Consider the following 25,975-nt stretch of genomic DNA (forward strand, 5'->3'; position numbering starts at 1 on the left):
AACATAAAAGCCCTGCACAACTTCACATCATTAAAAGCTAACTGACCGACAGATACTTGAGAGTTGAATTGGGTCCTGTCGCTATCTTTTGTACAAAGTGGATGTTCTTCAGGGTAGCGTCCTCGGCGCGCTACTGTTCTCCGTATGTACTGCTGATGTTACCATTCCACCCCCATACCATCTTATCCTCCGTCTCACAGATCCCTACAGATCCCGAAACATTACCTTCACCCTCCGGCGCATCACTCTACCTCTAGACGTTTCTTGACGAGTGACACCACCTGGAAATCCCCAGGCACGACTTAAATTGACGGCACTAAACCGACCATACCGAATTGATAGCAGAATCAAAACAAACCGACCACACACTTAGGTTTTCGAAGGCGTTTATTGAGTTCCCCGGCAAGAAACGTGTTAATATACTTATTGGGTTGTCCGGAAAATAATGCAGGATTTTGGTATTAAACAAAAAAAAAGAAACTAGTTACTTTAAAGCAATGTTCTTTAATCAAAATAATTNTGAGTAATCCTGTAAACGTAAACAGAATATTTTATATAGATTTTTTTAAATGAAAACTTAAAATCCTGCATTATTTTCCGGACAACCCAATAGATATTCTCTGATAATATGAAATCTATACACCTGAAATGTTTCGGATTTTATCTAAATAGTGCATGCTTAGCCTAAGTTTTGAAATTTAGAACCATATCCTAGCTGACGTTGGCTACTAGAGTACTATACGAAATACTAATACTAATACGACCTGTTAATTTCACGGGCCGCCCCGACATGAAAGATATAAGTCTATGTGACCACTGGATCTTTCTTTCTATAGAAAAATTATTTAGTCGTGTAAAATTGCTCATATATTAGAAGAATTCTACCGATTTAAGAATTAACACGGATAAAAAAATAAATAGGAAAACGTCACTTGACAGAGATGGTATATAGCAGAAGGAAAACGTTCTAATACTAGAGTAAGACGATAATTTGGATTTTGATATACCAGATTGACGTGTAAACGTGAAACACGATTGATCGGTGAATAGGGTGTTTTGAAATAAAATAATTTCGTTCAATGAAAGGCCTTTTTGGGTCGGCCATTCGATGGACTATCACACGTTGAAAGAAAAATGATGTTTTTGAAGTTAACAATTTTTCCTATATTGTTATTTTCATTATTAATATGTGTGGTGATTAGTGACCGTTAATCGATATTTATTTAGAAATCGTGAGATGCGGTCTGGTGTGATGTAGGTTTCACAAAAACATTTTCTTTATCGTACCNAGCCCTGAAGATGATGTCAATAAAGATCGAAACGTTGGCACGATAAAGAAAATGTTTTTCTGAAACCTACATCACACCAGACCGCATCTCACGATTCCTAAATAAATTATTAATATGGTGAATTTACATATAGTTTCTGTGTATAAGGAAAGCATTTCGTTTTTTTTTATATTTTAAGTAAAAATTAATATTTATAAGTCCAATTTCCTAGTTCATCCTCTGATAAGGTCATTGGCTTCATCTCCTATGGTGAACTAGTTACGATTATTTATCCTACCCCCCAGCAATCTTATTATTCTGGGGCAGGGAGAAATTTCCAGTCGTAAACCTCCTTGGTTTTCAGAAAACTGAGAAATAGCGCACTGAGATTTTACGCGGGTAACATATCTGTGGATTGTTTACGTAAGAGGCTAGAGGAGACAGAGTCGAAGAGCTAGAAAAGTTACGACGGGGATTTTTAAAGGTTTTCTTCAGGTTTTTCCATTCCTCGGAAAAGACTGTTTAATCTTTATCACCATGTTTCCAGAGCGTTTCTAAAATAGTTATCCCCGACCTTTCATAACATTTTAAACCCCTCTGTGCAGCCCTTCACTTAACTCAATGGTTTTTAATTGTTTCAGGGACTTGCTTAGCAACAACATCACGGAAATTGGAGAACACGATTTCGAAGAGATTCCAGACCTCGAAGAACTGTGAGTTGAATTTTATTACGTCGCACGGTTTTGATGTTTGAAATCCACTGCCCTGACTCAATCATGGCCAAGGATGCCAAGTCCTCAGCCCTCTCCGTTGTACCTGTACTGCCATTTAAAACATTATTTCCTATCGCAATCGCATTTCTTCCTGCCCAACAGTTTGCACTCTCCTTAGAAATAGAAAGGGAACTTAATTAGTAACGGCACAACAGAAATGAGATCAGTATGATTTTGTAGCCAAAACGCATCTGATAGACCAAAATGGATAGATACTAGAATTACTTTAGTATTGTCCAGTGCTTTAACTATTGGCTAGAGCTTCTATTGAAGGCTCGAAATACCAAGATACTGGTTCGTAACTAGTCAGACCTCAAGTGGAAATAAGGATCATCTTCTAAACTGGTACTGACTACACTGAACAAATTGATAAAAGAACAAAGAGAGAAAATCATTAGATAATTTAAAAAATAGTGTGGCTTCATAGGCATAGATAGAGCTTTTGAGAACATTTCGTATAGAGCCACTAGAACAGTGCAAAGAATGTTAAGAAGTCGGATAATAAGCGCTGAGGGGGCGTCGGTGGCCGTAACGATATAGGCGTTGACACGGGGCTCATCTCTGTAAGGTAAAGGTCCCGGGTTCGAATCCAGCGGCCCTGCATTCGAAACCGACATACTTACAAATGGGCTTTTTTTTCAAAAACACCACCACCCCGAGGGTTGATATAGCCTCTGCTGTTGAGAACCCTCGTAAAAAAAAACTAAAAAAATAAATAAATAGCATTATTTATTTAGAAATCGTGAGATGCGGTCTGGTGTGATGTAGGTTTCAGAAAAACATTTTCTTTATCGTGCCAACGTTTCGATCTTTATTGAGATCATCTTCAGGGCCTGGGATTTACAAACATTGTTTACATATAACAATTACGAACGTTGGCACGATAAAGAAAATGTTTTTCTGAAACTTACATCACACCAGACCGCATCTCACGATTTCTAAATAAATATCGACTAACGGTCACTAATCACCACAAATAGCATTATGTTTAAATGGTGCTTCACATTTTATTACAAACTTTGAATATTTTAATGTAATTATTAAGGTTATTTGGTCTATCGGACCACGAAATCTAATGGATTTAATAAGTTAAATGAAGTATATCTTCACTAAAGCTCTTCGTGGCCATTTCATTTGTCGCCGAGAATCAAATGGATTACACATTTGAAAAATGGCAAAAAAGGAGGGAAAATTCGAAATGTGGGGTTGAGATGTGAGGTTGGTGTCCGAGTGGATCGAAGTCACGACAGCGGCGTATTTAGCCGAAGGTGGTGCGTTCGAATCCCGCTCGTGACCTTGGCTTTTTTATCTCGACCAATACCTTACATAAAGATTAATTAATTGAAAGAAGTTATTTGGTCAATCGGACCACGAAATCTAATGGATGTAATTATTAAGTTCATATTCGCGAGAAACTACATGCAACTCTGAGCCTACCAAAACTGACATTCCTGCCTACAAAATGTCTAATTTATCCTGCATACCCATAATACGTAACGAATTCGCTCAGTCAGTGCTTCATCCATTATTCTCGTTTTGATGGACGTCACGAGACCAGGTATTGTTCGACGGAACCACTTCGTTTCAATATTGTTTTTCATTTTTTGCCCATTTCCAATGTTTGAAACGTTTCCCCCCCGAGAGGGTGTAAAACGAGAAAGGCCCAGGAGAGCTAGGTGGAATCTCGATTCCATCCATTTTTCAAAGCTTCATTCGGTTTTTTTACTTGCCAATCACTAGCGACTGTTCGTTTTTTATCAGGACCTTGGAAGACATTTCACTGGTCTCCGGTAGAAAGTAGAATCCGTTAAACTTCCCTTGTAAAGTGTCAAGCACAGAAAAGTGAATTTTTAATTATTTTTTAATGTTTTTTTTCCAATAGATTTTTTTAAAATACATGTAAAATTGTTGATATGTTCATTTTTAAAATAAAATAAAACAAAATCTGACAATAGGGTGAAAGAATCACCCAGTGGTGGCACTTCTAGTAGGATGCTGCTATTGGCGTTATATGAATTAGCGTGCAACCTGTTCACCCAATTGCTAAGAAAATGTCATCGACTATGCATGGATTAGCGTGCAATTTATTTACACTGCCCGCGATGAGATGCGATAAAACCCATCACTGAATGTGGCGAGAAGCTGAAACCTGACATTCTGAAACAGGGAGAACTTAACATGACTTAATGAAAAGGGAGAGGACAACGTGAAGTTCTGCTATTCAATTAAATTACTCGTAAATAGTACTTAATTAAAACGGTAAAAAAGTATTTGTTCTGTTGGGACCTCTCCGAAAATCCTATTTTCCAAGTTGTTCAACAGCAGGTCGATCCATCATCTCATCTTAAAAACCGTATTTGTTTACCGAGCAATTTTCTCATTGATACTGTGCTCGACAAATAACCCAGGTGGTTTATAATTAAATAAAAATATTGATTTTTAGTTACCTGTCGATTCGAATCCGTTTGCATATCGAACACAATTATCAAAACTTAACCGTGTCAAATTACATCAAGAATAACATTCTATCAGATCAATTCATAGAAATCGCCAGAATTATTATACCCTATGGAAATTTCTCATTTGCATCTGTATTAGCTGATTATCCTGTTAAATACGAGCGAGGTATCTTTGGAAACGTCATAGTTTCCAACTGGCAGTTTCGAGAGATTCTCGTTAAATCAACCCTGTAATTACATCCCCAGTGGCGTTTATAGCCCGGCCTACTCACAGTAAATTTGTCTCTAATCGAGAATATCAAATTCTGTCCAGCATTCCATTGTTAAGAGAAAAAATACATTGCTGTTAAATAATACATCGTCAAGATTACAGATTTGTTCAAATTTTCAAGGAAAATCAATCGTCAAGGTTTGCGTGACATATGAAACGTCTTGTTTTGCCTATTTGAAAGCATAAGGTTATTGTGAATGGTAAGATCGGGTACAAAGAAAGAGCGTTGATATTTCAGAGGTTATAGGATTGTAAGATAACGTTGGATGTTATTGTGTTAAACTACAACGGTCAATGCCGTATTCCAAACAGGTCTCACAACGGTGATATAAACAAAGCGTTTGTCCAGCAATATTTTAAGATGTCTAAAGAGTGAGTTCGTGTATTTGAACCGCCTGTGTGGATGCGAGTAAGTCGGCTGTCATAGATCAAGTTAGCGGACGGTAGACACTAGGGTACACTTGCCTTTATTCCTAACATCATTATCCTAACAAACACGGCTGTTTCGGAAGTTATTGGATTGTAGGGATATGGTGGTAGGAACGTTTGGTTGGACACCCTGTTATTTCCCTTGTGAAGATGGAATGCTGCTATCTGGAAGAGTGCTGGATGAACGGTTTCTGACTGATTGTGAAACCTCTTCTCTTGTCTACTTGAAAGTCGTACTGGATATTAAGGTCATTGTGAATGGTAAGATTGGATACATAGAAAGGAGCATAGCTGTTTCGAAGGTTCTTGGATTGTAAGGATACCGTAGCTGGAACTTTCGGTTGGACACCAAAGTTTGGTGTCGTATGTCAGAAGATATCTCAGATTGCTGATTAAACAAAGCATTTGTCCATCAGTGTTTTAAAAAGCCTGAAGGGTCTTTGAGTTACTGTGAGCTTGGAAGGCGTTTGTCATTGACCAAAGTAGCGGACGACAGGCACTTGTTTCTACATCCTAATGTCCTTCCTGGCTGATAGGTATTTTACATCCTCTCATTCTCCAGAAATGAGACACGGGTATTCTTCAGGGTCTTTTGGGGTATTTGTATCTTCATATCCCTTACCGTTCCGACACCGTTATGTTCTAAACGTGCCATTCTAAACTTTCAATTATATAATTCACTACTTTCGTGGTCCGCTTGACCAATTAATACATGACAATTAATTAAGGTTTTTAGTTGAGATAAAAAACTCAATGGCACGAGCGGGATTCGAACCCACGACCTTCGGCTAGATACGCCGCTGCTCTACCATCTGAGCTATCGTGACCTCGATCCACTCGGACATCAACTCCCCATCTCAACCCCACCTTATGAGTTTTCCCTCCTTTTGCCATTTTTCAAATGTCGTGTAATCGGTTTGGATTCTCGACGACATATGAAATGGCGACGGAGAGCTTTAGTGAAGTGTACTTCATTTTTAAATCATTAATTCACTACTTTCGTGGTCCGTTTGACCAATTAATGCATGACAATTAATTAAGGTTTTTAGTTGAGATGAAAAAAAGTTAATGGCACGAGAGGGATTCGAACCCACGACCTTCGGCTAGATACGCCGCTGCTCTACCACCTGAGCTATCGTGATAAACTCATAAGGTGGGGTTGAGATGGGGAGTTGATGTCCGAGTGGATCGAGGTCACGATAGCTCAGGTGGTAGAGCAGCGGCGTATCTAGCCGAAGGTCGTGGGTTCGAATCCCTCTCGTGCCATTAACTTTTTTCATCTCAACTAAAAACCTTAATTAACTTTCAGTTATAGTTTTCCTAACCATTATAATGCTCTCTATGCCACTTACTTTGCTATGCCTTTTTCTGGTTTTCCTTTCCTGGTTCACCCTATCCCTAAACTCAACGAACCATATCGCTTTTTAAAAAATAGAGGAAGGAATTTTGCTCGGCGGGTCTTCCTAAATGAAGAAAAGGTTTTCGATTGATTATGAAACCTGAGTATGCTCTGGAAACTTAAGAGCACTTAACACTTTTTCATCCTTAAGACCGATCTGGCCTACAGGTACTTGAGAGTATGAACTTCTTACACTCGCTTGTACAACGTGGGTGTGGACATTCTTCAGGGTAGATGGTCCGTTACTGTTACCGATATTCCAGGTTCCATCCTGACACCAGTATCTTGCCATTCTATCTCCATCTCATCGAACCCTCCTGGCACAATCCCAAAACATTACCTTTAACCGTCCCATCACTCTATTTCTATTATATTATAACCTCATTTCCCTTCTTTTCGAAAATTTCATCAGTTGTATCTAGACAAGTGACTCACCTGGAATCCCCCTGAAAGTCCAATGGTATAAATATCATATAAATGAACCATTTGTCCAGCGGTCTTTTAAGAAGTCTAAATATAGCCCTAGGTAGCGGACTGTGAAGCTGAGAGACGAGCTCTGGAGTTTCTTATCTACATAATACATAACGACTTTTCCCAAGTTACTCGGCCTTCATAAAAAACTCATGTTTGTTTAGAAACTCTCTTAAAGTAGAAATCTTATCTAGGCAGTGAAGGGAGATGATCTAAATCGATCTCAGTTCTATCCAAGTTCGAATTGCTTGGCTTGTATTCCGTGCGATAAGTGTCTACGCGGAAAATTTCCACATCAAACAAAACAACAATCCGCTACATCATAGTATAATGTAATAATTACACATCTAGTTTTAGTTATTTATAAATTTCTTTTATTAGCTGACATAGTAATTCGTAATTTTATGTTTATACGTGTCTATTGGCATTAGTGGCAAAACCAGGCTCAGGGGGATAAACTGTCCTTAATGGGGGGAAGCTTAATGCATTTATATTACTTGCATTCCGAACATGTAAGAGCGAACAACCGGATTAAGGCCGTCATAAACCAGACTGGCCGCGAAATAAGCTTAATTCATGTCGAATGACCGTGGACGCGGGCCCAGTTGTGTTTTCACATTTAATAATAATAGAATAATATTAAACACTTGATTTATGATCTGGCATTAGTTCATGTCATAGCTTCACAAAAAGCTAGAAAAAGACTCCAAAACTTTGTACATATAACTGAATAATAAAACCGAACATGGGAGATGATAAAGTAAAATTTTATGAAGAAGCTCCTTCCGTAAATATGTCAAAAGGGTGAAAGCCTTCACGATGAAATGGGGGGAAAAAATGTATATCGGTTTATTTCTGTGCACCCAGTCTGAACCGAGACTGGATCTAATACAACGCAATCACATCAAACCCCTTTGAGAAATATCTCAATTTATGTTTCTGCATCGTTTGCCACTTCTCACAGAATTCGTTTGATTTTTTTCCCTTTTCTTCGGCATTTTTCTCTCAATAATCATCCTCGTCATAATATGAAATTTCGTTTGACTTGAGACAATATTAAGCCTTAAAAACTTTCGAACTATTAACAAGAACGTACTGTTGCATATCGAAATATTAAACGATTCGATTATAAATATTCGGTTGTTGCATAATAAATTACCTGTTTTTCGAGAACAGCGATTTATAATTTTATCCCGAATTTTATTGATATCAGCAGTATACTGCACGACAGTCACGGTTTCATCCAAACCTTACTAAAGGTGGCCATTCACGATCGCTCCAAGCAGTCCAAAAGGAGCGACGCCGTTCCAAAAACCACGTCAATGGCAAAACTGAACTGGCGTGTCCGGCCGAATATTCGACCGGTCCAAACACCATCGCGCCACTCCAAATATTTACGGCGCGACGACGGCATGGCGCCTTCGTGAATGGGAAAACCTGGCGTGGAGGGTGGAAATTTTGGCGCGGTGGCCTGGTCGTGAATGGGAAAACGCTCGTTTTTTTGGCGCTGTCTCCGTCTTTCTGTCACTGAGCGAACATCTCCGTCGTACATTCTCAAAAAGTCAAAAACGTTTATTCTTTATTGGTAATGACATCCAATCGAGATTTTATTGTTGAGGTAATTGAATTGTATGAAAGTTTACCATGTTTATGAAAGTGGTGATGATTATATTACCACGATAGAAATAAAAGAAATTCGATCCTCAACCAGTTGGTCGACGTTTTCAAAACAAAGGATACAAATGCAATAAGAGATGCGGTATTGATAACCACTAACAATGATCAGAAATCGTAGTAGAGAACTTAAGTTCTTTGTAGTTCATCCCTGTAGCGAGAAATCGTATGTGGTTGCCAACCTGATCGAAGTCACGATAGCTCAAGTGGTAGAGCAGCGGCGTGTTTAGCCGAAGGCCATGGATTCAGATCCCGCTCGTGGCACTAGCTTTTTCATTTCAACCAAAGCCTTAACAAAAAAGATTATTAATTGAAAGAAGTAATTTGGTCAATAGAACACTAAATATAATAAGACATTTCATCCATCCTTAAATAGTTCCTCCAATCAGCGGGTTCAAGGCAAAGATCTTTCATCAAATTGATGTGGGTATTACGGCTTCTGTTCAGAGCCACTTCGTACACCATTTCCTCTTCGATTTTTTGCTTTTAATATGTAAATAAACAGAAGAGTAGCACAAGAGAACGTCATCCAATTTGAGAAGGTAACTGGTTGACGTTCGGAGCGACTGGCTGTGGAGCGGTCGTCAATGCCCCCTCAAATTTCAGGCACTCCAAATAGAGCTGTACGGCTTGGCGCGGTTCCATTTGGAGTGATCGTGAATGACCACCTTAAGAAAGGTTTCGACATTTCAGGTCGTATGCACAGCCTCTACAGCAATGTTGACTTAAGATGGCATAGATCCCTAGTCTTTGCTGACGAGACTAGACTTATGCGACCCGAGATTGCGTGAATTTCTGGTCATTGCTAATGGCCAAATTTATACGACCTGAGATGGCATTGATCCTGGTTCTTGCTGAATAAGCTGTTTCTCTGACCTTTGATGGCGTGGGTTCCTAGTCATTTTTGATGAGGCTATTTATGTTACCTGGGATTGCATGAACTTCTGTACATAGCTGACGAGGATATTTATGCGATCTGAGATAGCATGGATCCCTGGTTCTTGCTGACGAAGCGTTTATGCGACCTGGGATGGAATGGATCCCTGACCAAAAATTCATTACATTGAGACTGTAAGTACCTCTAATTAACAGTTGTCCTGTGCTCGAACAGTGACATACTGCATTTTAACGAGCATCCAATTGGTGCAACTTCTGGCTATGAGAAAAACTAGAATGATCAGCAGTTATTAATCTTTCACACGTGTTTTATTGCAACTCGTATTTTTCTAGGCTACTGTCGTATTGATACTGTTTTCAAATGAACGAATAAAGATTCAGGGAGGTTACTTTTATATAAAATAGTTCATACCCACAATCATTCTTATGTTTCCTATAAAATGTTTAAGCTATCATTTTGATACTAGGCTCTGTAAAAATGAACGTACGTTTCGCTAATTGTAATTAAACGACGTATATTCAGAGTGGAAGGGTACATTTATTGGCGACTCCATTAAACCGAAGTTTAATCATTCACTGGTGTTTATGGGCGGGACATGACGCCATTTAGGGTTCAACATTAACTCGAAGCTCGCGGCGTGTCCTTCAAATGGGGCTAGAATCTGGAGATCTACCTTTTATTAAAAACCATCCTAGACTTGGATGTTCAAAAGTAAAGGAAGAAGAGAAAAAATGTTGAACTCTTGTTTGTTAACTTTTATAACATTTTGTGGGTTTTAACCAAGAAAATACAGAAAAAAATACACCAGCGCCACCGGAATAAAAGAAACTCGTGAGGCTTAATGAGACGTGAAAAATCATGGTCGTCACGTCGGAAGGTTTAAATTATATTTGAATAAATACCGGGTGTGGTCATTAATGTGCCCATTTCCCGACTCGGTTATTTTTCAAGATGGATAGGATTTTTAAATGGTAATTTGCGGTGAATTTCTACGACTCGAAGCTTAGAAGGCGAAGTGGTTGAAATCGAGGAAAGGCAATGATGGGACAGGTTTCGTAATCAATCAAGCTTAAATGGAAGTGCGGTGTTCAGAAACGTCACATATTAGAAACGAGAAACTTACTTTACTTCAGTCATATCTCAATATTACTTCTCATTAAGAAAGTTTGAAAAAATATACAACAAAAGAGATTTTAAACGCAACAAAGGAAATTATTTATCTATTATTATTAATTACTTGAGTTGAGTGGGTCGTCAGGTAGACAGTACTACCTAATATATTACATATATAAAGGTGCAGGGTGTATTTTTCCCTCATTCATTCATTTCCACCACTTTTTGCACTAGTGTTAAACTCGAGGTGTTGTCCCGTTGTGTGTGTGTGTGTGTGTGTGTGTGTGTGTGTGTGTGTGTGTGTGTGTGCGTGCGTGCGTGTGTGNGTGTGTGTGTGTGTGTGTGTGTGTGTGTGTGTGTGTGTGTGTGCGTGCGTGTGTGTTTTGTCTTGATCGCTTTAACTTAGAAGACAGAATTGCGTTCTCATCAGTCTGGGTGGGTAATGATACTGGATGTATAGGAAAGTGAACAGTATAAATGGTATACAGGGTGGAAGAAGAATGCACCAAGAATGCACTCTTGTGAAATGCTAACCTGTACCAGTCTGATTGTATACGTCGTTCTGGAGGATTTGTGGTTTGAGCGTTAGAATGAGAAAGATTACGGTGTAATCCACATAGTTGGTTATGATGGTGTACATGATAGCAACGTCAATAGTGCAAATGGCATATAGGATAGGACCAAGTATGTTCCCTTGCGAGATGCTGGCCTGTATTGGTGTGACTGTACTCGTTGCCGCGTATGTAGTTTGAGTTTTAGGAATGAGAGTAACTAGATTTGATCCACATAGATGGTGCCAATGATAGACAAATCAGTATTGCAACTGGTATATAGTTTGGGCCTTAGAATGCTGCCTTGCAGTACGCCGGGTTTTATTGGCTTGATATGCCTTGCCGCACTCTGAAGCACTGGAGAAGATAGAAGATTCCTGGTTCTCAAACCCTATCGAAAACCTACATATCAATGGACACACGTAAACTATTTATTTGTCTTCTAGGGTGTAGAAAATGGTTTCAACGACTCTGAAACCTTCGTGCAGAGTGAAATTATGATGTCGGATGCTGAATTGATAAAAGGAATGTTCCTATATACTATTTTATGTCTAGAATAAAATAGGACTTAAAACCTTTGGTTTTAGGGTTTTTACAAATAAAGTTGAAAACAAATACCAGATTGGTACATAAAACCATCCTACATCTGTAAAATAAAATGTAACAATATAAAAAACCTTTTTTTAAATTAGCTTTATCAGGGTAAGTAAATAAATAAAATAGGTTTGTAAATAGACAAGTAATCGAGTAAACAACTCAAACGCTAATGATACAGTTCCTGACGAATTTGAACAAGAAGTCATAGACTTCCCTGTCATATTTTGCCAGCAGCGAGCCTAAGTTTTAAAGGCCTTTTCATTTGCCCCAGAGCCTCCATTTCTTGCAGAAATTTTTCTTGCTGGGTTTCATATACGGAGCATTGCATTAGTATATGATCAAGGCTCTCTTCTACATCGCAAGCTTCGCGATGTTTTGCTTTAATCCTGCAAGTTCGGAGTCGTGGAATTGTTGAGAAGAAGGATTTTCCTCTCTCTCTATTGATTGAAACCACGGCTTCAGTTGTTGTGAGGGGAATAATGAACGGGAAAACTAACCTGTTGGGCCCGTGTCATACCACTTTTGCCACTTTCTGCACACATCTCTTTTGATATTGTTTGTAACATCTCCGACGATAAGCTGCACAATCTTGGCAGATCCTTTAATGTTTCCCTCTTTGGCTAACTGGTCAACTCTTTCGTTATGTCTTTTGCCTTCATGCCCTTTTAACCAGCCTAATACAACGTTTTTTCCTTGATTTGTAGGTTAACCTGACAAAATATATACATATGTGTTATCCAATTTGAAAGTGGTAGTGATGGAACTGGCTGGTCGTCAGTTGGTCTCTCCAAACTGTTCACGGTTGAGGCGACAGCGTTTTGATGCGTTACTCTTTCTGCAATTAGTGTGAAAATCGTATAAACACTCACACGAGTGACTGGAGGCGATTCGACCCGTCCCGACGACACTCGGAGTTAGTCGCTCCACTATTGGCGACATTTGAGTCGATCGCGCCTTCGAAACTGACTTGTATCTCACCAACCGCTCATCATAGATGAATAAAGTAACATTCAAAATGTTTGCTTTTAGTGTTTCTGTTTTACTTTTACGATGTTTGTTTTATGGATTCAATGGATTTAGAGGCTCTGTCGGTCAAGAAAGAACAAGAAAACAATATATATAATTTAAGAATGAATTATAAAGAAGTTCCACACTGAAAAACTCTAAAGTGAAAGTGGTGTAGATGGCGGTGTTCACCGTCAGGCGCCAGGTCACTGTCTTCTCCTCTAGACCCTCGTTTGAACCCCTAAATACTTTGGAGAGGGTGTCTTTTTGGTTCGAATGGTGTATTCCCTCAGTGGCATTTTTATGGGCACCGGGCCATGTCGCGTAGAACGTTTGTCTTCTGTATATACTCGCAACCTTCAGTGGTGGTTTTCCATGAGTGCAATATTTCTCGTTCCTTTTCAACGACTTACAACTTGCATCTTAGGTCTATTCAAATTTCTCCAATACGAGTTTACCATCTAAAAGGAAACAAATCGTTGATTAAAGTATGATCTGTCCGAACTAATTAAAAAAAGAGGATTATCATTAATCAATAGAGTAATAGAAAGCTTCATCAAACCTTCTTTAACCCCGGGGTGGCGTCTTAAAAGGTTTCATTGGAAAAGGGTTTGATTACGAGTCAGCTCTTAAAATAGAACCAGAAGCTTTTATGCCCTAAGCCGTCGCCGAAACCAAAATCCATTAGTTAGATTTATAATGGGGATAATATACTCTTGGGGGAGAAGAAAAGTCAAAACGATATTCGACTTTTGCTTTTTGCATGATCTACAATCGAGCCTAATTAGAAACAGTTTATTTCATTTACATATTAAAACTAATCTATGTTAATCCATTATAATTTAGGAATAGAAGTTCCATTCATATTTATAGAATTGTCAAAACGACTGTAATTGTTTTCCTAATTGATGTCGTTCACTCTGTTAAGTTTTGTGGAGCCATCCGATGGGACTGATCATGAGGATCAGTAACAATGGGCCTGACCAGCTCTGCACAGCGAGAAGCTCAAAGGACTTAAACAAGTTCTGTCCGAACCTTCCGCCGCACTCCCGACGATAGAATTGGCCATCATCCCCCCGGTAGAGAGGCCCCTCATAGCTAGGGAGTTACAAACAACAGAACGGCACTGGCTTTCGTTTTAAATGGAATGCTAACTAACTTGAGCAACGACAGCATAAAGTCCTAGCAACCTATGAGCTTGGAAATTGCTTGCATCCGCAGTTCAGTTGGTTATGATCGGTTTCTCGTCTGTTCAAAACGGATCTGGTTCACTGAACGCCAGTGAGCCTGATCGCGCAACGATTTATTTCGCCTGTACACGAGCTTGTGCTTTAGAGAGGTCGCCACGCTCTTTGGGCTGCACTATTATTTTGCGCCTGGATACTTGTAACCAAAGGTTTTGACTAAATGTTCAGGGTACTTAATGAAGGACGGAACAGATTGAGAAAGGGTCCCCGTGAATATGAAGCTCATGAAAGGTTATTTCATCATCCAACAATGCAGTTTTAACCTAAACATGCTCACTCTCACTATTCTTAAATCCATTTTTTCTTATTTATGTAACTTTCGCTCAAGTAGTGGAGTAATTCCTCCATTTTCCTCCTGAAATCGGAATACCTAAAGATTTGCTGCCGTGCTCGAGCTCAATTATCAATCGGGCGGTATTTCTACTAGCTATCTCTCTCCAGGCCAGCATACTCGAAGTACAGTTCTCATATCGGGTGGGATTCCTTCACGCTCTCTATAAGGAGCCAATGAATGACACTTTTTAATTAATTACAATTAATTAAGGTTTTTAGTTGAGATAAAAAAGTCAATGGCACGAGAGGGATACGAACCCACGATCTTCGGCTTGATACGCCGTTGCTCTACCACTTGAGCTATCGTGACCTCGACCACTCGGACCAACTTCCCATCTCAACCGCACCTTTTGAATTTTCCCTCCTTTTTGCCATTTTTCAAATGTCGTGTAATGTTTTTTATCTCAACTAAAAACCTTAATTAATTGTAATATATTAATTGGTCAAGCGGACCAAGAAATTAGTGAATTTAATGATTTAAAATGAAGTATACTTCACTAAAGCTCTCCGTGGCCTTTTCAGTTGTCGAGAATCCAATCCGATTACACGACATTTGAAAAATGGCAAAAAGGAGGGAAAATTCAAAAGGTGCGGTTGAGATGGGAAGTTGGTGTCCGAGTGGATCGAGGTCACGATAGCTCAAGTGGTAGAGCAACGGCGTATCAAGCAGAAGATCGTGGGTTCGAATCCCGCTCGTGCCATTGACTTTTTTATCTCAACTAAAAACCTTAATTAATTATAATATATTAATTGGTCAAGGAATGACAGCCCAAAAGCATGAGCAATTCTGAATCGGGTTAGTAAGGCCCTTCTTCTCCGATTTATATTCTATGGGGGGCCTTTTTCTATTAGAAGAAAATTTCTGGTTCCTTACCTTTAGGTCGTCTGTACACTCCTGTCAAACTCGCTCCCTTCTGACTTTCTGGTCTGACTAGTTGCTTCCCCATCCGTGCCTCAAACTTGCCTCGACCCGATCCGCCGAGCACCATCCCTTTCCAACTTCCTCCCGACTCTTTGACTCCTGTCCTTAAAACTTTAAGACTTGAATCTTTGTAAATAATAAGTTATGTTCATAATTAATTATTCAAGGAGAATAAATTTTATCACAAGGGGGAAATCCAAGGTTAGCCAAAATAAAAACAATATTCCGTGTAAATGTTAATGGGTGTTCACATACAGACTATAAATTTCCTAACTGCCATTCTATCCGTTTAGCCGTGGATGTATGATAGGGCGATAAAAAATTCAGTGGAAAAAGACAATCGTTTCAGCTTTCAAGCAAATTGGCTTTAAAGAAGGTCCCGGGTTTGTCTGTCGTTATTCTGTAGTCCGGTCGAATTTTATCGGTTTTTCGGTACTTCTTTCGAAATGTGTTATCACTACGGCCATAAACTGTGAATTTGTCTCATTTCTTTCAACCCACGAAATATTTGTCGAATTATAAGTAATAATACATAGTACTTACTTGTATACGCAATCAAAATTAAAAGTAAAAAGTGCGATTAAATTTTTTTCAGTGTTCAGTTTTTCAGTCTCAAAGCACGAGTACATTTAGATTTAATTTAAATTTAAATTTTATATATTTATAAATTTTTACATTGCATTCAATAAGTATATGACGTCGATATCCTAAAACGCTAGCCACTTGTTTGTTCCGTTTGTTCCTCAGGTTGTCAACTACAGAATAGTCACAAAACGTACAATACATTTTTATACATCACGACATGATACAACTACAGAAGTCTGGTCACATGAATCACCCAGAGTACTAGGTATTCCTCGGATCGTTGCCGAACCCACTACATCCTCGCTAATACTTTTACTCTCCAAACGTCACACACTCACCCAAGAATACTCGATATTCTTCGGTGAGGGGTCAAACAAAACCTTCCTTTCAGGCTAATAAATTACATTCATTCCAATGAATTAACATAAAACAACACCAGACAACACTTCTATACAAGCATAGATGTCTGGTCACATTCACTCACCCAGAGTGCATATTCATTCCTCGGAACTTAGTCGAACCCATTCCATTATCACTAATATTGTTGTTATATGTATAATTTATTTGTAGCCTATACTGATTTATATTATAAATGTGAACACTGTACGTTTTTTTTATCACACAGACATAGCACAAACACTAATTTCAGCTAATTAAGGTTTTTAGTTGAGATAAAAAAGTCGATGGCACGAGCGGGATTCGAACCCACGATCTTCGGCTTGATACGCCGCTGCTCTACCACTTGAGCTATCGTGACCTCGATCCACTCGGGCACCAACTTCCCATCTCAACCGCACCTTTTGAATTTTCCCTCCTTTTTGCAATTTTTCAAATGTCGTGTAATCGGATTGGATTCTCGACGACAAATGAAATGGCCACGGAGAGCTTTAGTGAAGTATACTTCATTTACAATCATTAAATTCACTAATTTCGTGGTCCGCTTGATCAATTAATATATTACAAATTCAAAAGGTGCAGTTGAGATTGGAAGTTAGTGTCCGAGTGGATCGAGGTCACGATAGCTCAAGTGGTAGGGCAGCGGAGTATCAAGCCGAAGATCGTGGGTTCGAATCCCGCTCTGCCATTGACTTTTTTATCTCAAATAAAAACCTTAATTAATTGTAATATATTGATTGGTCAAGCGGACCACGACATTAGTGAATTTACTAATTTCAGCGTTGTACCCGTAGGACACGTGCTATGACCCAGGGTCTCACAAGGGTGTATTGTTGATCTGTTTCTATTTACTATTTACACTGCTGACTTACGTCACTCCATATCACACTGTAGGAATTCCTATTTCTAAAGCTCCCAAAGCTCCCAACCACTCTTATGTGGCCCACCAACCTTTTCCTACTAATAACCAAAATTGTTGAAAGACTCCTTTTCAAACTCCTAATATCAATCTTTTTCAAAATTATTTTATTTGCACCCTACATTGTTGTACATAAATAGTAAATATGATCACAAAACCTTTTTTTATATTGTCACAGCACTAATGCCAGCGCCGCACCCGGAAGACACATGCCATGTCACTGAGCCATTGCTAGCACTCAGTGAAAGGGATTAAGGGGGCAAGGAGGTCTCGAGGCCTCAAATGAAGGCGACGTGGCGGGTTCTCGGGATGTTAATTTGTAGGGGGACTCAGGCAGTAGGGTTAGGGTGGATCGAGAGGTTGCAACTCTTGGAATCGGAAACGGATCAGTTCGTTGATAAAATGAATGTGGAAGTCGTTGTGGATAGTGACGTAGTAAGGAGCTTTGACGACTTTTCTGAGGACTTTTCATTAAAATGATTAGATGCGGTGGATGGTGGATGGCTTGGCAGAACCCTACAGTTCTACTCCGTATGTCAAAAGTGGTCGCAGTAAAGTTTTGTATAAGGTTAGGTGAGTCTTGACGGTCATTTTGGTCCTATGAGTCTTCGTAGTTTTTCAAGTCTTCTGTTAAATTGTTGCCTTTTAAGTCTTGTGCGGGGATTCCATGTCAATCTGATATCTAGATACATTCCTAGTACTTGGGTAGAAGTTCCTCGCTAATAAATTACTTTTATTCCCCAGAATCACACACTCACCCCAGAATACTCGTTATTTCTGTGGAGTAGTCTTTCAACGCCTTCCTTTCACGCTGATAAATTACATTCATTCCAATAAATTAAAATAAACATTATACATATTTCAGTATTCTTGTACCCCTGAGGAACCTGAACAATCGTGCCCGCTGCCGTGCCAAAAACTAATGTCCGATGATATGCCAAAATATTGCCTATATTAGTCAACCCTTTAACAAATGAAAAGCTGCTCGACCGGACATTGTACTAATCGAAGCTGAAAGATAAGATTAAGACTTGAGAATTTTGTTAAAGTTTGGAACCATTTCTAGGTCATGTGATACTGCTGTTTTTCAATTCTTCCAAATCTAGAAGTGAGAAGGAAAGAAAATGATGAGGAATCATCTGTAGGACGAGGAGAATTTTGTCCTCTGGGACATCTCATTTTTCAAAAATCAGCCCCGCTCAAGCAATATAAATGAAATGAAGCATAGCAATATAAATTTTTCCCCCAATATCAATCTCTTTGATTGAATATGCCCGCTTCGGCCTGTTCACATTCTGGGATCGAGCTTTAACTTTTTGCAACGACTCCCTCCAGAAAGGAATGAGCCGGTTTCGGGGTCATCCCCGAGGACGATGTATCAACTTTCTTGCCATTATTAACGCCTCGTATCTCCCCAAATCGATATCTCTGCCTGGCATCTTGATGTAGTGTGTCCGGCATTTTTCATACGCCATATTCTCTTGTCGTCGGACATGGGACCACCGAGGGAGGAAAAAATCCTCCTGTTTACATTTAAACCCATGTACAGGCGTTTTTCTATATACCGTTAAGTGTTCTGTACAAAAAACATTTACCGTTTCCCTCTAATGGCTAATTAGATGAAGTACAATTAAAACAAAAGTGCGTAACAATAAATTGAATATACGTATAGTGATTCTACAGTATGTAGAAGTTTTATTTATTTAATTAAACTTGCGCAAATTGCTGCGCTTAAACAAATTTAACAGTACATATAGACCATAAAAAAAGATACTAATAAATAAAAAAAGTGAACTGGCAGGATAACTGTGAAACTTCTTGTAGCTGTTTTCGGATACTTGCGTTGACGCTGGTTCGAAGACCTTTAAAAACGCCCGACTATATAATCGATCGGAGTGGTTGAGCTTTGGTAGGTAATGTAAAAAAAACAATTAGATAGGTAGTATTTTAGGATTAGATAGAGTGCACTAGAAAGGAGGGATTTTAGTTTGCGCCGAAGACGTCAGGCGACTAGAACGCTTGATAGTATGATAGTGTTGAATCATCTGCTATGTATACTTAAAAGTAACGGACGGAGGATGTTCCCTTGAGGAACCACCTACACGTATAACGAGACAGTTCCTTACTGAAAACTCGTTTGAATAACATTAGAAACTGTAGACGGACATTAAGTAACCCAAGTATGTTAGTTGTGCAGTTATATTAAAACGTGTGGTAATTAGTGACCGTTAATCGATATTTATTTAGAAATCGTGAGATGCGGTCTGGTGTGATGTAGGTTTCACAAAAACATTTTCTTTATCGTACCAACGTTTCGATCTTTATTGAGATCATCTTCAGGGCCTGGATCTACAAACATTGTTTACAAATACCAATTACATTTTGGATGTGGCAAAGTGAATTTATACAATGCAAAATATATTTTTTTATATATTCAATCAAAGTATTTCTACTCACTTAAAGTGTTTGTCTTCTGTGTAATTGTGCCATTCTTGCGTGTCGTGTTGAGAGTGCCAGTGAGGTTTGGCTATTTTGTGTTAATATATATTGGATTTTGAAGGGGTGGGGATGGATGTCGGTATAGAAAAGACATTTTTGTATAAGGCGTCGGCTTCTTTGAGGTGAAAAGAGCCGACGAAGGGAAAAAATGTGTTGGTAATGGTTCGGCCAGATTATCCTTTCAGGATTACATAGAAAGGGATAAATAGGAAAAGGAAAGCTAAATTGTTGAGAAATTAGACTACGTGAAAAATATTTGATGTGTGGAATGTAATGTGATGATGTAGGTATGTTATCTGTATTGAATTTGATTAATGATATTCGCGTAGCTGCGACTGAGTTTACATGTATCTGTTCTGTAATTGATGCTGTGTTTATCTTTGTTGATATAAACCATTTCTAAGTAATTACCTTTATGTTTGTTTTGTTCTGTGTGTAATACTTTTGGATTTTTGAAGTCAAAATTGTGTTGGCGTTCAAGATGGTGGGTAGCGAGTGCTGTAGGATTTTGCTTAGGTTTTTTTGCAATCGTAGATATGTTGCTTTTCCTATTTATCCCTTTCTATATAATCCTGAAAGGATAATCTGGCCGAACAATTACCAACACATTTTTTCCCTTCGTCGGCTCTTTTCACTTCAAAGAAGCCGACTCCTTATACAATGTCTTTTCTATAACGACATCCTTCCCCACTCCTTCAAAATCCAACGTATATAAACACAAAATAGCAAAATCTCACTGGCAATCACGACACGACACGCAAGAATGGCACAATTACACAGAAGACAAACACTTTGAGTGAGTAGAAATATTTTGATTGAACATATATAAAAAATATATTTTGCATTGTATAAATTCACTTTTCCACATCCAAAATGTAATTGTTATATGTAAACAATGTTTTTACATCCCAGGCCCTGAAGATGATATCAATAAAGATCGAAACGTTGGCACGATAAAGAAAATGACCTATTATCCCACCTTCAAGAAGGAAGAATCATAAGATTAACTGTTGAGGTCAAAATATAAGAAAACATCGTTACTCTAATCATGGGAGATATCAACGAACATGCCAGTACTGCCCATCGGGGAGGTCGTATGTTCTACAGACAGATCGCTGAAGAACACGGAACACAAGTAATGTTAAGTCTTAAGAAATGGTCTTCACTAAATAATAAGTTATTAAACGCTCAACTCAAGAAAGAATTCTTGATAAAATATAGAAGAAACAATGTTTTTCCTAATTACCTTAAAAACGTGTTAAAAGTGGACAAACATATTTTACCGGTGAGCACAGCTACTTACATCAAAAAACTAGATTCCATATTTTATAACTCAAAAAAGAAAATCTTAATCCTGGATATAAGCATTGCTTATTCCCAGATTAAAGGATTTGAAAGAGACATAGCTACCAAACAAAATGAATTAAATGGAAAGATTCCCCCCAATATCATTATAGAATTTAGTAGAAAACAGAGAGAATACATTGATAGGGAAAAGAAGAAACGAAAATTAAAACTGAATAAAAAACTAGATAACCTATTAAATGAAAGAAACGGAAGAATTTCTAGTGAGCCCAATGAAGACCAACAGGACTGAATCGTAAACCTGACAGATAAGCCTATATCGGACGAAGTAGTTGAAATATTGTCAGTTGGACCAAAATTTAATGTGAAAAGTAAATTAACAAGCAAGACAGTCATGGACACAATCGGCGAACTGGAAGTTTTCCTAAGTAAAGAACAAGATGAAAACCTTAAAGGGGAAGTTAGGGCGGCAATAACCAATATAATGACAAACTTTCATAATAAAAATAAAAACAACACCTCATTGAACAGACACGAATTGAAAATTAAGAAAAATAAAAAAAAATCAGATGACCTATTATCCCACCTTCAAGAAGGAAGAATCATAAGATAAAGAAAATGTTTTTCTGAAACCTACATCACACCAGACCGCATCTCACGATTTCTAAATAAATAATTATATTAAAACGTTAACGAAATCTTGGAAGACTTTTACAATTTACCGTTCAAAGGGGAAATCAAAATGGGGAAACCTGTTGACGTAAATCCTTTTGCATGAAAATACAGATAAGGAGTAATGAAAGGGTAAAGACGCTATCTAATCCGGCGCTACCGAGTTTTATCGCATAGCCCCCTTAAAGGGATACGAGTTTAATTTATCCCGGCAATATGATGGCAATTTGCATACATGTGGTCGTTTTCAGGCCTGAGATAGAATGAATTGCTGTTGAAAGTTTGCCTCAATTTTAATTTCAATTGTCATCTTCATAAGGGGAACTTGTGTGAAGGTAATTGTCAAAATGTGACAATTTGAAACGAGACAAGCTGCGGGTAGTTTGAAAGTCTCTTGGGAGTTTTCACTCCATGCTAAATGTCTTTCCGTCTTGATTCAGTGAACTCGACGTCTCACGGCAACAGTTTTAAACGAGAATCCTCGTTATTGATTTGAAACGAATTATTGAAAATGTTTTACCCGAAAAGTAATTACGGAACGGTTATTGAGGGGAAATCGAGTGTTCTTAACGATGATAAATCACTTCTGCTTATTTACAAAGGAATCGACAAGTTTGAACAGCGCCGTCCGTTTTATCTATCTCCACTTCTTTCCAAATTACGTCTTCTTAATGTCTTTAAAAGTGTCCAAAATTTTAAATTTGTAAAGTATTGTAGGTTTTTCTCATGCTGTCCATGATGGAGGTAGTAATCATCATCACTCTCGCAGGTTCTTCAAACAGGATGTACGTCTTCTTCCTCTTGAGGGTTGTCCATCTGCATCATCACATGGTCAAAATAGCTCAATGTTTCTCTTTTTGATGGACAAGACAAGTTTCCTTTCTTTTTGCATGTGATAGAGCTCTTCTTCTTTTGAGATCAACCCATGCAATTTTCTACGTTCTGTGGTAATGCCAAATCTCAAATGCTTCCAATTTCGTTGTTTGGCTTGTTTTAAGGTTCAAGATTCTAATGCTTATAACAATACGGAAGTATATAGCACCGAACCGTGCGCATTCTCAAGAGCTAGTTTAAGTCCCCGTCTGTGAAAAAAGGCTTTCAATGCCTGCTCAAACGTCGCTATTGCCATTTGGGTGTGTTCGTTGATATCCTGGGACATCTTTCCTCGGTATGTTCTCACTTGATTTATTACATTGGTATTTATAACTACATTTGGAGTATTTTTTTAACTTCTTACTATCATAATTTAGTTTCCTTGAAATTTATTTTTAACCCATACTCTAGACTATTTTTATTCACAGCCTCTACGATACGTTTCAGTTCTACCATTGAAGGACAATTATCACAGCATCATCGGTATATCGCATGTTGTTTATGTTTCGACCATTTATAAATAAGGGTCCTGAGGTTTCTGAGACAGCTTCGGCAAAAATGCATTCAGCATATATATTGAATAGCACAGGTGACAAAATACGTAGCGTATTCCTCGCTTTATCTCAACTTCCCCAGAAATGTGTCCGTCTGCACTTACAGTCCCTTTCTTACTCTAACATAAGTTTCTTATGATACGTATATGTTTCGTAGACGCCGGCGGGAGAAAGTATTGGTTATCTACCCTCCAAGTCCGGCGCTACCAGGTATAGTTACCGGCTGTTGCGTAAAGGATTTGATGGATAAAAAATAGTTGAATAATTGGTTTGATAATTAAATTTATTAATTCAATTTATGACATAAATACGGAAACTAGAATCTGGCCAGAAAACAAACAAAGTTAACGAGAAGAAATATAGCTATACAGAGAGAGATAAGTTGATATACAGAATGACAATGTTGAGAAGAAAATGACTAAGGACGTTCGTACGCCTTGTTGACAACTCACAACAGGGAAGATCAAACGAGAAGTTGGTGCTTATCTGGGAGCTTGAGATTGGAGTCTGGGAGCCACTCGCCGGACGAAGTCAAAGGTGCGTTCGTTCGTACCCGTCGGAAACCAGAGAGCGACTGACTGAAGAAAGCTGATGTACGTTCGTGCGTACAGGTCGCAGACCAGGGAGTGACTGGCTGAAGACAGCTGATGTACGTTCGTGCGTACAGGTCGAAAACTAGGGAGTGACTCACTGAGGACAGCTGATGTACGTTCGTGCGTACAGGTCGAGAACCAGGGAGTGACTGGCTGAAAATAGCTGATGTACGTTCGTGCGGACAGGTCGAAGACCAGGGAATGACTCACTGAGGACAGCTGATGTACGTTCGTGCGTACAGGTCGAAAACTAGGGAGTGACTGGCTGAAAATAGCTGATGTACGTTCGTGCGGACAGGTCGAAGACCAGGGAATGACTCACTGAGGACAGCTGATGTACGTTCGTGCGTACAGGTCGAGAACCAGGGAGTGACTGGCTGAAAATAGCTGATGTACGTTCGTGCGTACAGGTCGAGAACCAGGGAGTGACTGGCTGAAAAGAGCTGATGTACTTTCGTGCGTACAGGTCGAAAGCCAGGGGCGACTCGCTGTTTTTACGACGTCTTGCCGAAAATTACCTGCTTCTCCCTCCAGCGTCTTGTCCTTACAAATTTTCCGTTTTCATAATTTTTTAAAATGATAACTTTAAGATAATAAATTACAAGATTTCTAAATTAACTATTAATAAATAAAAATGTTTACATTGGCATATTATTAATTATTAATCCTTTATGACTCAATGTTGTCTTTGAGCAATACAATCATTTGCAATTTAGTTAAAAGTTAGCGGGAAATTCCGAAAGTTTAGTGTTAGAGAGTTTAGATTGGCGCCGAATAAATCAGTGTTGCCAATACAAAGGCCTAAACATAGCAGGAACATTGTGTCCGCCTCAAACTCACGGGTCTTCCTGCTAACCTTAAAGAAAATGGTTAAAGTTGGCATTGCTCTGAACCAAAATTGAGCAAGAAATGGTTAAATGGTTAAATTATATACTGAATATGAAAAAATTTTTTTTTACAAATATAACACACGATTCAGTGAAGGGCCATGGAGATAGAAGATTTCAAGATGGAGATTTTAGATTCGCGCCAAAAAATTAGTATTGCCAATACAAGGGATGAAACATTGAACGAAAAACACTGCACCGGCCCTAATCGTATGAAATTAACCGAGGTTCGGGAAATTTGCTAAATTTGGTGTTGCCCTGAGGCAACGTTGGGCAAGAAAGGGTTAACGCCTGGGCTTTTACCCTATAAAATATCCATGAGGTTATTGTGTCTAACTTTATCGAATGCCTTTTCAAAATCGATAAAGCAAAGATGTAGGTCTGCGCTAATACATGCAAGATACATAAAGCGTCTTTCGTTCCCAGGTTATTCCGGAATTCAAACTATGTATCGTTAATCCATTTCCAACTTTTTGTAAATACGATAAGGAAAACTTATCTCAAATATTTTTAAATGTGACACTGCAAATTAATTGAATGTTAGTGCAATCCCTACTCTTGTTTGCTCAGTGGTATGATGGTACGGCTGAAATTTCTCTTGAATCAATGGCGCTATCAAATAAACAAAAAATACAGGTTTAAGCCATTCTTTCGGAATTCTTCCTGTTGTATAGATTTTATTGAACAGGCCTACTATTATTTTCATGTTCTGCTCATCAGTTAATTTCAAAACTCAACATGGATTTCATGTATTCCTGCAGCCTTCCTTTTCATTGTTTTCTTGATGACATAATTCACATCAATTGTTAAGCCGGGAACACACTTACCCGATGCTACGCCATGCGACGCTACCCGATGCTACCCGACGCCTTGCCACGTTTTGGTGGGGTGTGCACATCTGACGCAAGTACACGTCTCGTACAGTCCACAGCGTTTATCACAATAATCACTATCACAATCGCAACGCATCTTTTGTTCTTAATGCACTATTTTGAGCAAAACCTTGTAATAAATTGTTAGTTAAATTTTATGAGCACAACCATCTAATAAATTGTTTGTTAAACTTAATTGTTTTAAATAAAGTTACTTCTAACCATCATAATAAAAACAATGTTTATAAAAACTTATGAATTTTTTATCTCGTTTAATTTGGTTTACATTAAAATAACATGTTGTAATTAATATAACGACAAAATTACATGTACTTAGTTTGAAATAAACTACAAAAAATATGAGTGTCCTGTTCTGATGCTACCCGACATTACAAAATGGTGTAATTTTA

At 38.5% G+C, this 25,975-nt stretch overlaps 1 protein-coding gene across 2 annotated transcripts in view; it reads left to right on the plus strand.

Moving 5' to 3' along the window:
• Positions 1-25,975, plus strand: part of LOC106664139 (lutropin-choriogonadotropic hormone receptor) — a 290,619-nt gene that overhangs the window by 124,593 nt on the left and 140,051 nt on the right. For both annotated transcript variants that reach the window (XM_024227559.1, XM_014389582.2), the window contains one exon: positions 1,910-1,981. In XM_024227559.1, coding sequence (XP_024083327.1) covers positions 1,910-1,981 — 72 coding nt within the window. The remainder of the gene's footprint in view (positions 1-1,909; positions 1,982-25,975) is intronic.

Source organism: Cimex lectularius, unplaced genomic scaffold, assembly GCF_000648675.2.
Source record: "Cimex lectularius strain Harlan isolate CLEC.00 unplaced genomic scaffold, Clec_2.1 scaffold127, whole genome shotgun sequence".
Lineage (NCBI taxonomy): Eukaryota > Metazoa > Arthropoda > Insecta > Hemiptera > Cimicidae > Cimex > Cimex lectularius.